General features: G+C 36.6%; 1 protein-coding gene across 6 annotated transcripts in view; it reads left to right on the top strand.

Annotated features, from left to right (window-relative positions):
• Positions 1–11,803, top strand: part of WNK3 (WNK lysine deficient protein kinase 3) — a 157,428-nt gene extending 145,625 nt beyond the window's left edge. For all 6 annotated transcript variants that reach the window (XM_032330111.1, XM_032330110.1, XM_032330114.1 and 3 more), the window contains 2 exons: positions 2,861–3,063; positions 6,992–11,803. In XM_032330111.1, coding sequence (XP_032186002.1) covers positions 2,861–3,063; positions 6,992–7,321 — 533 coding nt within the window. In that variant the 3' untranslated portion in view covers positions 7,322–11,803. The remainder of the gene's footprint in view (positions 1–2,860; positions 3,064–6,991) is intronic.
• Positions 11,804–15,127: the final 3,324 nt, after the last annotated feature.

Below are 15,127 nucleotides of genomic sequence, written 5' to 3'. Positions count from 1 at the left end.
CATTAGTAAGAAATGAATATTAAAGAGCATCTCTGAAGTTTTAAGTAATGTTATAAGTAATGTTGACATTTTTTTAGAACTGTTAAAAACATTTGTATAGTACTTCTTTTCATGTAGGTATTTTCTAGTTCGTGAACTTTAAGTGGTCTTTTATAGTATATGAATAACTCTTAAATGAAATCAATAAGTAATTGTCCTTTCTGTGTGTAAAGTATAGGCACCAGATAACGTTCAAATAACGTTTTTTTCTTCTCATATAGCACATTGTTCTTGATAACTTCTGGAAGATATTTGTGTGCATATCTTTCTGTTGCCTACTTAGGAGTCTTGCTCTAAGTTCTGTTTCATTTCAATACCTGTTTGGTTTGTGAATCATTTCTTAGCACTTGCTGACTGTTGTGCCATTAGTGCACCAGCCATCATTACCATCACTTGAGGGTTTGAAATCACTTGTTCCATCACTTTCCCTTAGTGCAGAAATGTTCTTAAATGAATGACATTCAGACTTAGCTCTATGCAACACATTTGTTTTTTTAGAAAGTAAGGGGAATGAGCACAGAAATACTCCTTAGGAGAAGCTGGGTAGACAAAAACGTTGGCACTAATGTGTGTATGGTTCTGGCCGTTGTCTCCATTTTACTCCTACCTGCTGACATTTTTCCAGGGTAAGAAGACACTATTAAAAAGCTTCAGCTCCAGAGTCTTACCCATTTTGTTCTGCTATTTGTTCCATTACTGGAATTGACAGAGAATTAGATGAATGTGCAGAGGGATAACAGGAAAAATATGTCTTTATTATAGGCTGACTTGTTTTCTTTGGGTTTTAAGTGTTAGAAAAGGAGGGAATTCCATCAAAATTTGTATGTCATTTTGGTATCTCATGGTTGCCCAAAAGGTAGTATACATGATTTTTTAAAAAATTTTTTATTTTTTCAGCCTAACAGTATTCATTATTTTTGCACCACACCCAGTGCTCCATGCAATCCGTGCCCTCTCCAATACCCACCACCCGGTTCCCCCAACCTCCCACTCCCTGCCCCTTCAAAACCCTCAGATTGTTTTTTCAGAGTCCATAGTCTTTCGTGGTTCACCTCCCCTTCCAATTTCCCTCAACTCCCTTCTCCTCTCCATCTCCCCTTGTCTTCCATGCTATTTGTTATGCATGATTTTTATAAAACTCTTTTGTATATCTGGGGGCGCCTGGGTGGCTCAGTGGGTTAGGCCTCTGCCTTCGGCTCAGGTCATGATCTCAGGATCCTGGGATCGAGCCCCACATCGGGCTCTCTGCTCACTCAGGGAGTCTGTTTCCCTCTCTCTCTGCCTGCCTCTCTGCCTACTTGTGATTTCTCTCTCTGTCAAATAGATAAATAAAATCTTTAAAAAAAACTCTTTTGTATATGTGAAGATGGTCCAATTAATTCATTAAACTCTTCTTAAACAATTTTCATTAATGTTTTTATTTAATATTTAATCCCCTTGAATCTAAGCTTTCAGTAATACAGAGTTCATTGAGAATCACAGACTTTGTATAAGCACTCATTCATATCATCATGTTCCTCCATTTGAAGCAAGTTCCCCATTCATTTCCCAGTGTATTCTGTGGGTTGGTATGGTACAATGGAAAGCACACTGATCTGTCAGGATACCTGGGTTCTAACCCCAGCATATAACCTCAGCTTCTGGATCCCATTCTTCTCATGCAAAAAGTAGAATACTTGTTGAGCCTATATCACAGGCCTGTTAGAAGTTTCAAAAATGATAAAGAAAATTACTTTGAAAATGTTAATATGGAGGCTTCTTGCATCATCTTCAGCAATTTCCGTATTTTTCACAATTAAAATACCATAACAAATGTACAAGAAATGTTCATGTGCTTGTTTAATAAAGTTCCTAAAAATGTTATTGTGCTTATATTTCACAACTGCATTTCCTAAAATTTATTTTAAATCCACTCTGTAAGTTTTGGCTTATAAATCAGAGGAATTGGAACTTTATGAATTTTTTCTATGAGAATGATTTAGCAAATGTGTAATAGTACTGAATAATTGAAAGACTTAGTGTGATGTTCAGATTAGGGAATTTTTTGCTAACAGAGACTTCTGTAATTGATTTGCTTCATTTATTTGGACAACTTCTGTAATTGATTTGTTTCATTTATTTGGACATCTTATGCTCTACAACTCACGAGGTTCATATACCATCTGTATTCTTGTTTCTGCCATTTGTTTATCATTAACAAACAAAAATATTGGTTAAAAAGTTAAATGAGATTCTAGTTTTCTGATACTTGTTTAAAGTCAGTATGGTATACTGAAAAGAGAGAGCATCCTCGTCTACACTTGAGCATTCCAAGTCTGAGTCAGCTGATGACTAATTGCAAGAATTGCAAGAACTCAGGCATGCCGTTCTTTTTCTGTGGCTCATTTGTCCATTATAAAACAAGTGGTTTGGATTAGACTTCTAAGATTCTTTTAAATTTTAACATTCTATGATTGTTTTTTAAAACTTCTGAGTATCTGAAGAAACCAATGTAAAGATTATAATTGGCACTAATGTTTTTAGAAAGAATATTTAGAAATATTATATTTGACTTATAACTTATATACCTTATTTGACTTATACCAAGGTGACCATATAATTTGCCATCCAACAAGAGAAAACTTTTGAGAGTTAAAGGCATATTGTTAATAATTACTCCAGGGCAACAGCTTTTAAACCAGGACTGTCTCAGATAAACTCAAATATCTGGTTACCCTATCTGTACCCCATATGTGGGGTTCTGTCAACTGCACTGTTGGTCAAAGAACAGTATTTATCACTTCTAATTCCATTTTTATGGTTTTACTGTTTTTTCTTCTAGATCCATTGTGTGTGGAAAGTAATGTAGCATCATGCCAGCAATCTCCAGCTAGTAAAAAAGGGATGTTCACAGACGACTTACATAAACTGGTGGATGACTGGACAAAGGAAACAGTAGGAAATTCTCTTATTAAGCCAAGTTTAAACCAACTCAAACAGAGTCAACACAAACTAGAGTCAGACAACTGGAACAAAGTATACGAGGTAAGTTGTTTTTACATGTTCCTCTTTATTTATGAGAACTAAAACCAGGGGCTCCTTGGTGGCTCAGTCAGTTAAGGGTTTGACTCTTGATTTCAGCTCAGGTCCTGATCTGATCTTGCAGTTGTGAGTTCAGGCCCCATGTTAGGCTCCACAATGGGCATGGACCTTACTTAAAAAAAAAAAAGAATAAAACCGTAAAAATTGATTCACTTAGTCACTATGAGAGAATGGTGTGATTTGACAACATAGAGACTTTTATCCTTATCTAGATTCAGTATATCCTTGAGCAGATTATCTTTTAGACCAGGGGTCAGCAACCTTTTCCTGAGAAGGGGCCAGTTATTAAATACTTGCAAGTCATGTGGTTGCAACTAGTCAACTCTGTTGGAGGGCAAAAGCAGCCATAGACAAAACATAAGTGAATGCATGTGGCTTTATTCCATGAAAATTTGACTTTCAAAAACAGGTGGCAGGCTGTAGGTTGCTGTCCCTTGTTTTAGACTTTTATACCCAAAAATGTAACCATCAGGTATCAAAAAGAAAGCATCTAGAGTGATGGTTAATTCAGTCCTGTGTTGCAAGAAGAGTTTGGTTTTGAGGAAAAGCTATCATATGTTGTATGTCAGTATTCTTAGAACTACTGAGTGATCTTAGTTGTTCATTTTTCAAAATAATTTTAAAGCTCTTTAAGCTAGAATATAATGAAAGGCATCTTAAATTCATGGGATGAGATGCCTAGTTAATTGCAGATGGCTTTAGTCAGATGTACATGCATTTGAGATATGGAAAGATGTCCTCAGTGCATCTGGAATGGGAAGAAGGTAGGCTTAGAGAATAGTATATACAGTATTTGTTTAAAATTATGGGCATTAGATATATGTATATACACATAGAAATAGGAAGAACTATTAAAATATGTGGGATGGTGGAATTTGGGCCTTATTTTACTTTGTACCTCTCTGTGTTTGAGTTTTTTAAAGTATCACTTTTTCATGATGAGTAAATCTACTAAAATGTGAATCAGGGCTTAGAATCTGAACCCTCATAATTGAAAGAGATATATTTGTGTGTCTGTTTTTCTGTCATATTTGTGTACATGTATGTGTATATTTGTAGTCATTGCATGTAGTTTGGTAAAGAGGCTGAAAATACAGTTAGTGTTAATGTTGAATAAAAATTTCAAAAGCCTAGATTTCCCAAAATAGTAAGCAGTATATTTCTTGGGGACTCTGTATTTATCTTACTCCTGGAACTGATTTATACACAGATAATATTACCATTGTAAACACTGGAAGTCTTTAGAGGCAAATTTCAAGGCATAAATGCATTGGTGTTGCCAGTGAGAGAGCCTCTGAGTACTCTGTGAATGGAGACTTTTGTTGACTAGTAGGGGGATGGTTTTTTGCAGCATAATGGGGGATTTTGGAGGGAAAATGAGTAGAAAATAGAGTATGAACAAAAGTAATTAAGGTCTTTAAACAGTTAATACCTACCTTAGAAGATTGCTGTGAGGATTAAATGAGGTAACACCTATAGAGTAACTAGCACAAGGTAGTAACTACTTTTGTATTTTGAGTTCACTTGATTACATCTTTTTGTGGAAAACTCATCTCATAACTTAATGTTCTTGCTTGTTACTGAGCTTAGAAAAATTGAAAAATAAGAAAATTTGTCACAATTATATTAGGCCCTTCACTATGTGCCAAGCCCCGTCCTAGACACTAGGTTTGATGAGCAAAAACAAGTATGTGCCCTATCTCTTGGAACTACACTCTGGTGGGGCAGTTCAACATGAACAAACATATAAATATAAAATTGTAGCTATAATATGGACTACAAAGGAAAAACTAAGATATCATAGGTAAGAGATTTGATCTAGTGAAGGGAAGTCAAATTTCACCGAAAAAGTGCTGATTGAGTAGAGATCTGAGGAATGAGTAGGTGTTAAGTAGGTGAAAAAGAGAGGGAATGTGATTCCAAGCAGAAAGAACAGCTTATGCAAAAGTCATGTATGGGTAAAGGGATCATGAGGGGACTGAAAGTAAGCTAGTTTGGCTGAAGTGAAGAGAGCAGACAGGAGTTGGTATGCGGTCAATCTAAGGAGGCTGGGAGGGTCTTAAAAGTGGTGATGATAAGGAACTTTGTCTTTATTTAAGAAAGACGGGTAGCAGGAGGGGAAAAAAAAGTTGTTAGCCATTGAAGCCGCCCTAGGGTTAACATCAAATTTGCTTTTCGAAAATATTACTCTGACTTGAAGCAAGAAGAAAGGATTATGGGGGAGGGTGAGGGTAGAAGCTGATAGATGAATTGAGAGTTAGTCACAGTAGTCTATATAAAGAGAAGCTGAGATAAAAGTGAACAGATTCTAAGAAATGTTTAAGGGATAAAATGGAGGTGCCTGGGTAGCTCAGTCAGTTAAGTGTCCAGCTCTTGATCTCACCTCAGGTGTTGATCTCAGAGTCGTGAGTTCAAGACCCGTACTGGGTTCCACACTGGGCATGGAGCCTACTTTAAGGAGAAAAAAGGGACAAGATTTAGTGATGGAATGGATGTACATTAAGAGGGAAGTGGTCAAGACTAGGTTTCTGGCTGCCATTACTGGCTATCATTCCAGTGTACCATTCACAAGATGTGGAACATGAGTAGGCAGTGTGTTTTGGTAGAGGAAAGACTAGAGGTCATTTGAATCTCAAATTCCTTTGAAATATGCAGAAGGTTAAGTATAAGAAACCATCTCCAATTGTCTTTTTTAAAAATAAAAATCACATTATTGTTTGTAAAATAATGTTCATTGTAGAATTTAATAAGTGCAGAAAAGTACAAATCTTAAAATACCACCTTCAAATCCCACTACCTCTAAATAATTGTCACTAACTATAAACACCATTTCATATATCTTTCTATGTCTGTATATGTATACATGGAAATGACTTCATAAAAATGCAGTCATACTATATGTGCCCTTTTGAATCAGAGGTATTAAATTTTACTTTAATGGAACTAAAACACTGATATGAGGAAGAGATGACTGAACTTGAAATAAATGTGTTTTTTCACCACATGAGATACAGTCATTCATTATTGAGTCAAGCAAAAGCTTTTTACTTTCAACGTTTATTTGAAAGGCTTTTAGCTTGACTAGTCAGCTTAAAAGAACTAAGCATTTGGGACTGATACCAAACTCTACTTTAAGTAAGAATTATTTACTTCCGTTTGACTTACTATTACTGTGTGCCTAAAATTTCAGTAATCTTGATAGATGTGTGTAATCACAATAGGACATGATAAGGAGAGTCAGGCAGGAATATATTTTCACAGTACTGCCAAAAACATAATTGTCTTGAGTTTAAACTTCCAAAAATGCAATAGGAATTTTAGACTTTAAGGCAATGAGAAGTGGGTAGGGCAGTGACATTTGTTGAGCACCTACTGTATATACTAGACTCTTCCCCTGTGCCACACTATATCATGCTCGTCTGTGTCCAAAGAATTACATAGTAAGCTGGTCTGTGGTGCTGAATGAGAAAAATTCATGGGGCTAGCAGAAGGAAATAAAAATAGAAGAGTACTGCTACCATAAAGAAATGGACAGTATTAAACTGTGAACAGAGATTTAGCAGGGTCCTTGGAGTTAGCTGGAACTCTATTCAAATCCTCACCTCACTGTCAAGTTGCTTAGTGATATTGGGTGTCATCAGTTTTGAGCTTCAGTTTCTTTATCCAAAAATGCCTCCCTTATAGGGCAGTAATGAAGAGGAAATAAATAAGGTATGCAACAATGCTTGGCACACAGAAAGGTGCTCCAAAAGTGGTAGCCTCTTATAGTAATAATAGAAATAGTAAGCCAGAAGGAATAGGAAGGAATATAGATGGGTAAAAGCATCGACCAAATGAACTGATCTTTTGTTTTTATTTTTGTTTTTGTTAGAATACTCCATCTACTATGGGCTACACACCAACATGGATTTCTTCTCTGTCCCAAATCCGTGGAGCTGTCCCAACCTCCTTGCCACAAGGACTCCCACTCCCTTCATTTCCTGGGCCATTATCATCATATGGAATGCCCCATGTTTGTCAATATAATGCTGTGGGGGGGCCAGGGTACCCAGTACAGTGGGTAGGAATTTCAGGAACACCGCAACAGTCTGTAGTAATTCCTACTCAATCTGGGGGACCATTCCAGCCGGGAATGAATTTACAGGCATTTCCAGCTTCATCAGTGCAGAATCCATCTGCAATCCCTCCTGGTCCCAAATGAATCAGAGTAGAGATGAAGAAAAGGGAGATTTTTTTTTTCAGAATTATTTTCAGGACACCTAAGATACTAAACGTTCTTCTTCTTGGTTCTGCCATATTTTCCCTCATTTGAGTTTACTTTTCCCTGAATTTTTGTTGTTGTTGTTCCATCATGGTATTTTATATAGCTCATCATTCTGTAGAACTGTGCAGTTTGTACATAGAGCACTGCACACAGAAATGTTTTTTCACTTCAGATCCTATCCTCTTTGATACTTGATTTTTTAAAAATACCGTTCAGAATGCTTTAATAAGCTCAGCTTGAGCATTACCATTTCCAGGACACTTTCCATGAATTGTTGAGAAGCCCCCATTTTTTACTGCTGCTATCTGCAGCTGGATGATACTTTAAAATGTATAAAAACTATTTAAATTGATATTCCCCAAACGTGGATGAAGTGAGACCCTCGAACAGCTGGAGTTTTATGGGATTCTTCACATGTTTATCTTAGGTTTACCTTTCCCAGAAGGCAGGGTAACTTGCTGCAGGAAACGTTTTGGTATATGAAATTAGAATAACTTTGTCAACCAATATAGACCATGAGCCCTTTTTAATGTGATTTTCTTCCCGTCGTCACAGCAGGAGGAGTGAAGCCTTGTTTTAGGTGAGGCGGAGAGAAAGGAAAAAAACAGAACTGTAACAGTTCCTTGATTCTGCAGATACTGTAGCTGCTTTAGGATTTCAATAGTAATTCAAAGCAGCTATCTCCTTGTTTCTCATGTGCACACTACATTGTTTTTGAGCATCTGAGAGGCACTGGTTTGGCTTGCATTCTTTTGTAAGGGATATATTGCAGCTGATATGAATCTCATTTTGGGGGAATCTTGGTATTCCGAACAAAGAGGATTCAAGTTACACCTCTATTGATCCATTGTTCTGAAGTAAAATGTACTTGACACAGTAGGTTGTAGGTTTTGAGACTTAAACATGAAACACTGGCTTTACAGGGTTCTAAGGTGTGGGGTATACACTGTCCTGCAGTGAAATAGTAGACCCTCAAAGGACACTATTTAAGTTGCCCTTAGCTTTTTTTTTTGAGGGGGGGATTGCCATTTTTTTAGTTGTTATAATTTCTTGTTAGTATATATAGCATCCTAGATGATTTTAGATCTTACATGATTTTGGCAGCCTCTTTTTAGAATCTGAGGGAGATCACTGTCAAGTTGCACTTTACTGGGTTTTATCCAGTTTTAGAAGGAGGTGAGACAATGTCAAAATATACACTTTTTGCTTTTCAAGAAGGCTAACTATAATAATCCTAAAAGGCTGGTCACAGAGTTACCTAATGCTCATTCTGTGAAACCCAAATAGAATTCTTAAATGGTATTAATCAACTATCACATACACATGTTTGAAATACTTTCTACTCTGAAAATTTCAGGGTCATTTCTACCATACAATTACCTGATAATGAATTCTATCTACTGGTAACCATTCCATATTACTACCCAACATTTCTTTGAACAGATTTTCCTCCATGTTCCTCTAAAATTTTTACCCCATGAGCTTGCCAGGTAATGAAGAAAACTCAATAGGTATACTTTTTTTTTTTTTTGCATAGTCTACTTTGTGACATTCAGTACCCCTTTTCAAAAAAGTGTGTCTGGTATTGCTTCCCTGAGGATAACACTAAACATCATAAAGATTTTGTCACTATCCTTTGGGGTGTCTAAGGCAGCATTTTCAGAATTGCTGTTGATAAGAGCCACAGTTTCTTTTCATAAATCATACTGTGGTTTGGGTGAGTCTCTTCTGTACAGATTCTTCAAATTTCTCCTACAGTATTGGTTTGCAAGTCGCAGTGATTTTAGGACATTAGTGTAATGCAAATACTTGCATTGCATTGTTTTCCATGTGTACAAAAACAATGCACCTAAAATCCGTAATTCTTTAAAACTGCTCGTGTTTCATTATAAGAGTTGGCTTTGTGTAATTACATTAAGACTTACAACCTATAAAGTGAAAATCCTGCAGGTTTTAAGATCCCTTCCTCTCTACATGTAATGCTTTTAAACAGTATACCCCAGGATGAAAAAAACCTCCATGGATGACATGCACAATTACATTTATTAATGGCTGCTCTACATCAAATGTCCCACATTTTGCCACCACCTCTGTTTTAGGTATGATTCATCATTCATTTGCCTGCAGACTTTTGCAGTGCCTTGTAATATTTAGAATCTTTTCAGATTTTTTGCTGGAAAGAAAAGTAGTCTTCTGAAGTTTGAAGATAGTGAATAGCATACTGCTGTCTCCATGCTGACCGCAGTAGTTGGATTAACATATGTTATGTATACATTATGTATATGTAACATGTATAAGTTTAAAAATACAGAAAAAAAGTGAGTTTGTGCAGAAATGAAAACAGTGTTATTCACATCACTGTGGGTTTTTATTTTTTTTCTCATTAAATGTTTGATTCAGATTATAGTCACTTTGACTGTAAATATTGGCTAGTTTTCTAAGTCGGGGTTTTACATTATTTCATAATTTTGCTAACTCATATAATAGTGCTGTTTTCATCCTTGCTGAGGTAATTTTCCTTCCCAAAAGCAGTTAACTCTTGAGGTGAAGCTCAGAAATTCCCTTCTTACTTAACAAAGAGCCTACTATATAACAAGGGCCTTCTACCCAAAACTGTCCTTTTCATTTTCCTTTTTGTAGGAGAAAGAGGTTGTACTAAACCATCCTACTTGTAAAGTTTATTTGGGGGATAGTCTGTATGTCCAACCTCTATGTTTACTTCTCAAAGTACAAGTCTGATGAATAGTACTGTATCTCCATATGTGGCAATGTGAGCATTTCATCATGAAGTACATGCTGCTATGTTTGTGAAGTTGGGTGTAACATCATAAGACTATGAAACCAGTATTGGTGTAAATCTAATGAAAATAACCCTATGTATATTTGTAGCAGTCTTGAATCTCTATTTAAGGTAATTTGCTGTAATATAACAAATATCCCTTTTGTTTTTCATCCTTTTCTTGCCAGTTTTATATCAAGCATGAATTCTCATGGTTTGACAGCAAAATTATCTGTGAAAGTTTAAAAGGCACTTTTCCGCTGTGATTTTTGGATTGAGTGTGGAGTGTTATGTACAATATGAAGGGATGTATCATTTTAGAACCCCAGATTTAACCCAGTCCAATTACTTTTGTTTATCTACCTCGTTTTCAGTGCTGTTTAGGGGTGCACAAGTAAACACTGCCTGTGAAACTTGCTTTTTTGCCTTGATTCTCAGTATTCTTTCAGGTTATAAATCTGGCCTGCCTCCTAGTCCCAGTGCTAAGCATGAGTTCGATATGAGAGGAACCACCACTCTGCCACCAATCTGTGTTTAAGTGATGAGAGCCACGTGCCTCTGCAGAATAAACTTTTGGGATTTGGGGAAGGAGAGCAGAGAAAGAAATCCAGCTGGTGGCAATGTAGGATTTAGTTTTAGGAGTCAGTCCTAAAAGAAATGGTAAGAAAGTATCTAGACAGTCCAGTGCCTGCAACTTTGCATCTTTTACTAAAGGTGCATTTCTCGTCTGTGTGCCTAAAGGGCTATGTGTTGAAATTGCTTTAACTATCACAGTGACATATTTGCTCAATCCTACAGCAGTGGCCTGTCATTCAGCATATTAGCATACTGCTAGGTATTTTCAGTGGTATTTTGTTACCTTAAAATGGCTGTATGCTTTTAGTTGAATTGTAGTTGGTGGTAACTGTTTATTCAATCTCTAAAGTTTATTGGAGGCATTGACTTTCTTCTTTGCTGTCTTTACTGAATGATGAAATGATGCATTCTTTTTCTTTTTCCAGAACACTCAGCTAATGTTTATAAGCCACATGTTCTTTGTTTCACATGGTTACTGTGTATAACACTACAGCATATTTAATGTTAGCAAATACTGTATTTCAGGCTTCATGCACAAATACATTCCTGAAATATATTTGGGATTCAGTTATTTAATCTTCTGTTTGGTTTAGAGAAACTTGAGATTTGAGGTGGGGTGCAGGCCATTTTCTAGAATAGATTGTTCATTTTTTCATTCTATAGTGTATTGGGGACTTTTTTTTATCCCCCTTTGGTTTTGAAGATGAACCGGTGGGGGGTTGTTGTGTAGAAAAGGCCATTGATTTGATAAATGTAATTTCTGATAATCAGTTTTGTTTTTTTAAACCAATACAGACTATAAAATTGTGACACTCAAACTTGGTAAAGTCCTTTGAAATTAGTATGAAATTTTGACAGAGCCAAATGCTTTCAGTTCACCATGGAAACAGTCTTTGTATGTGAAGGATGAACACAAACATTGGTCAGGGTTCTTGATAGCCAACATAGGAAGGGGCCTGGAATAGTGCTTAGGTGACACTGAAGTTATTTTCAAGTGAGATAGTTGGAAGAGTGTACAAACCAACAGTTCCCATTCTGGAAGGTTTTCTCTTAATTAAAAAAAAAAAAAAAGGCTAAAAGTCAAGCAAGAAGGGAAAAGAGAAACTGGGCTCTTGAGAAAAAAAATGTGCCGGTGTAAAATAAACTCCTAAATGTGTGCTTTGTCATCCTTCCCGTTGTTTTTTTGTTTGTTTGTTTTGTTTTGTTTTTTAAGTTACATTTCTTTTCCACTGTAAGTTAAGATTTCAGATTGAGGTTTGTGGGCCAGACCATACCCTCAGCAGAAATAGTGACTGATCGGAAAGTGCAGTTGTTCAAGGTCTGTCATGCTCAATCACTTAAAGCTGTAACTTGTTTGATATGAATATTAAGCATGTAGACCTAGTGCAGCATGGGAGCCACTCAGGAAGTTTATGCAATTAATAAACTTTCATGCATAATTTGCTATGAAGTATGCAGAATTTCAGCCACTTCTTTACACTTAACATTTAGTTGTATATGCGAATTCTCCTTTCTTAATTGGGGAATGTAGCATTATATAGAAAGAATGTTAAATTTAATTTTAATCCTTCTTGACATTAACCTTTTTTTTCCTTTGGTAAACCAAGTGATCTGCCTTTAAGCAGTCAACTGATTTTGGTTCTTTGAAACTGTGATTTTTATTTCATTTGTACCCAGCCATTGTAAGTATTTTGTTTTGTTTCTTGGAAATTTTGTTTTGAAACAGAAAATAAAGGCTGTGTTATAAAATGAGTATGGTATCTTATTAAAATGCTTTCATAGTCACTGCAGTCACCTGGCTTAAACTGGTTCTTCATTTATCAAATGTAATTTTTAGGAGATTTAAAAGATTTAGTCCTATAGATTATGCTGGCTGAACAAATTAACCAAGCCATCGATTATCTCTTGATGTATATAGCTCTAGCAAATTTTGAGTTGTACCTGTTCTCCACTCTTATCAATGAGCTATAATTATAATACTCACTATGATTTTTCTGAGTACCTGTTGTGTTATTTAGGCTTTTACCTGTGATATTTTTAATTCAAAAAACAATCCTATAAGCTAAGTCTTACTATCTCAACTTAAAGAGAAAATTTATGGATCAGAGAGATTAAAGAGTTTGCCATGGTTAACACAACTAGGAAATGGTGAAGCCTGGACCCAAACCTAGTCCTGTCTGACTCCCTAGCTCATGGGAAAAACCCCAGGCCATACAACTCTCAGATACACTGTTGGAAAAATAATCCACATAAATTTACATTAAGTTTCCATCTATTAATCAGGATTAGTAGGTGCTCTTTTTAAATGTCTTTCATGAGGTTATATCCAGTGCTTGTTTCATCATTTCAGGAGTAGAACTGTGTTTCTGGTACAAACAGGAATTCAAAATGTGCCCTTTGCACAAACTTAAGGAGATTTCCTTTCATGTTGACTATGTTTATGGTGCATGTTTAGGGAAAAAAGTATATTTGGAAATTTCCCTCCCGCATCTCTCATTTACTACACTGCAATGACTTAGGAAACTGCCAAATGAGGTCCGATCACTTGTTCACTCGATAACTTAGAAGAACTGAGCATATATTTATGCAACCAGCCCTGGAGAAAGAGTTAGAGACCTGTCAAAAATACCCAAGGTTAGCTGAGGATTTTAAAAATATTTTTAGGGGTGCCTGGGTGGTTCAGTTGGTTGAGCATCTGTCTTCAGTTTGGGTTAATACAGATAGACTCTTTAGAGTCCAACAGACCCAGATTTGTATTCTGGCTTTGTGAACCTGGGAACACTGCTTAACTTTTCCACTTTGATTTCCTTTTCTATAAAAAGGATAGCTGCCTCAGTCAGGTTGTTTCCAGACTAAATGAAAAAGCAAAGAGAGGGCTTAGCACTATATCTTTCACATAGTAGGTGTGCTCAAATAATAGTAATGACTGCTCAAGGGACCTTACATTATCACTATTTTAAGAGAAGAGGAAACAGGTGACAAAACTGAACCCAACCGGTGAGTCAATGTGAAATCTGTTGGTGGAAAAGATTAGGTATTGGCCCCAAAGGTCCTAGATGATGTAAGAGTGAGATCCAGAGGTGAAAGTGTTTAAGTAGGGGAATAAGACAATATAAAACCCACTTAAAATGTGCATCAGTGGAGCGCCTGGGTGGCTTAGTGGGTTAAAGCCTCGGCCTTCAGCTCAGATCATGATGCCAGAGTCCTGGGATTGAGCCCCAAGTCGGGCTCTCTGCTCAGCAGGGAACCTGCTCTCCCCCCCTCCCCTGCCTACTTGTGATCTCTGTCAAATAAATGGATAAAATCTTTTTAAAAAATCCTTTAATTTGGCCTTCATTTAATATTGCAAAAGCTCTATATGAAAATAATTTGAGGAAAACAATGTGTACCACTAGATAAAAGAATGAGATGGCAGAATTGTCTGTGCCTAAAGTGTTTTGAAGGAGCTGAAGAAGTAGTAGTGGTAGGAGTAGTAGTGGGGAGAAGGAGGTGCGGTCACACAACAGAAGCTCAAGACAGAATTGAAGATGTACAGCATAGGTAATGGTCCAAATAGGAGCAGGACCTTGTGATAGATAGATGAAGAATTGCAAAGGACTAGCTGGCATGCATGTTACTAATGAAGAAATAACCTCAGAAATTAAACCAGTATTTGTAAGTTTTCTCCATTACAGTTCAGAGGTTCTCAACCCTGACTGCATATTAAAATCACCTGCCTGGGGAGCTACATAAAGCACAACAATGTGAATGTACTTAACACTATTGCACACTCAAAAATGGTGAAAATGGTAGATTTTGTTTTATGTATTTTACTGCAATTTAAAATAATATGTCTGTGTCCCATCCCTACAACCAGTACTGTTACATCCACATATTAATATAATTAGGGTTGAGAACCACTGTCATTGTTTACTAATCAAATGACTTCCCTGCCTGCTATTAGAGAGTTGCTGGTTCAAGAAAAACAAGAAATAACGGCAGCCTCATTAGACCTTCTAATTAACTATTTCCTATAACCATATGAGCTTATAGCCTCTCAAACAGGCCCCAAGGTTCTGGGCAATAGAGAAAGCTATGTGGGCCCCTTGCAGACACTGAAGAGCTAGTTGCTATTTAAGTGTAAGATTCCAGAAGATTGAGTCCAGTGTGAACTCTCCAGGCATACTCCTTATGCTTCTCTCCACTCTTCATGATAAGAATGAACATTAATTAGGTGCGTACTGTGCCACTTATTATGCTAAGCACTCTACATCATTTAATCTCCACAAGCTTCTGAGGTAAGTATCCATCTCCTTTCTAAGCTCCTCGACTGCCAAAAACTGCTTTCTCCCAGTGCCCAGCTTTATTCCTGGCATGTAGTAGGGACCAAATCTGTTGAACGAATTAAT

The sequence above is a fragment of the Mustela erminea genome, chromosome X (genome assembly GCF_009829155.1).
Source record: "Mustela erminea isolate mMusErm1 chromosome X, mMusErm1.Pri, whole genome shotgun sequence".
Taxonomy (NCBI): Eukaryota; Metazoa; Chordata; class Mammalia; order Carnivora; family Mustelidae; genus Mustela; species Mustela erminea.
The sequence above is the reverse complement of the archived record's forward strand: the minus strand, read 5'-3'. Positions and strand labels throughout refer to the sequence as shown.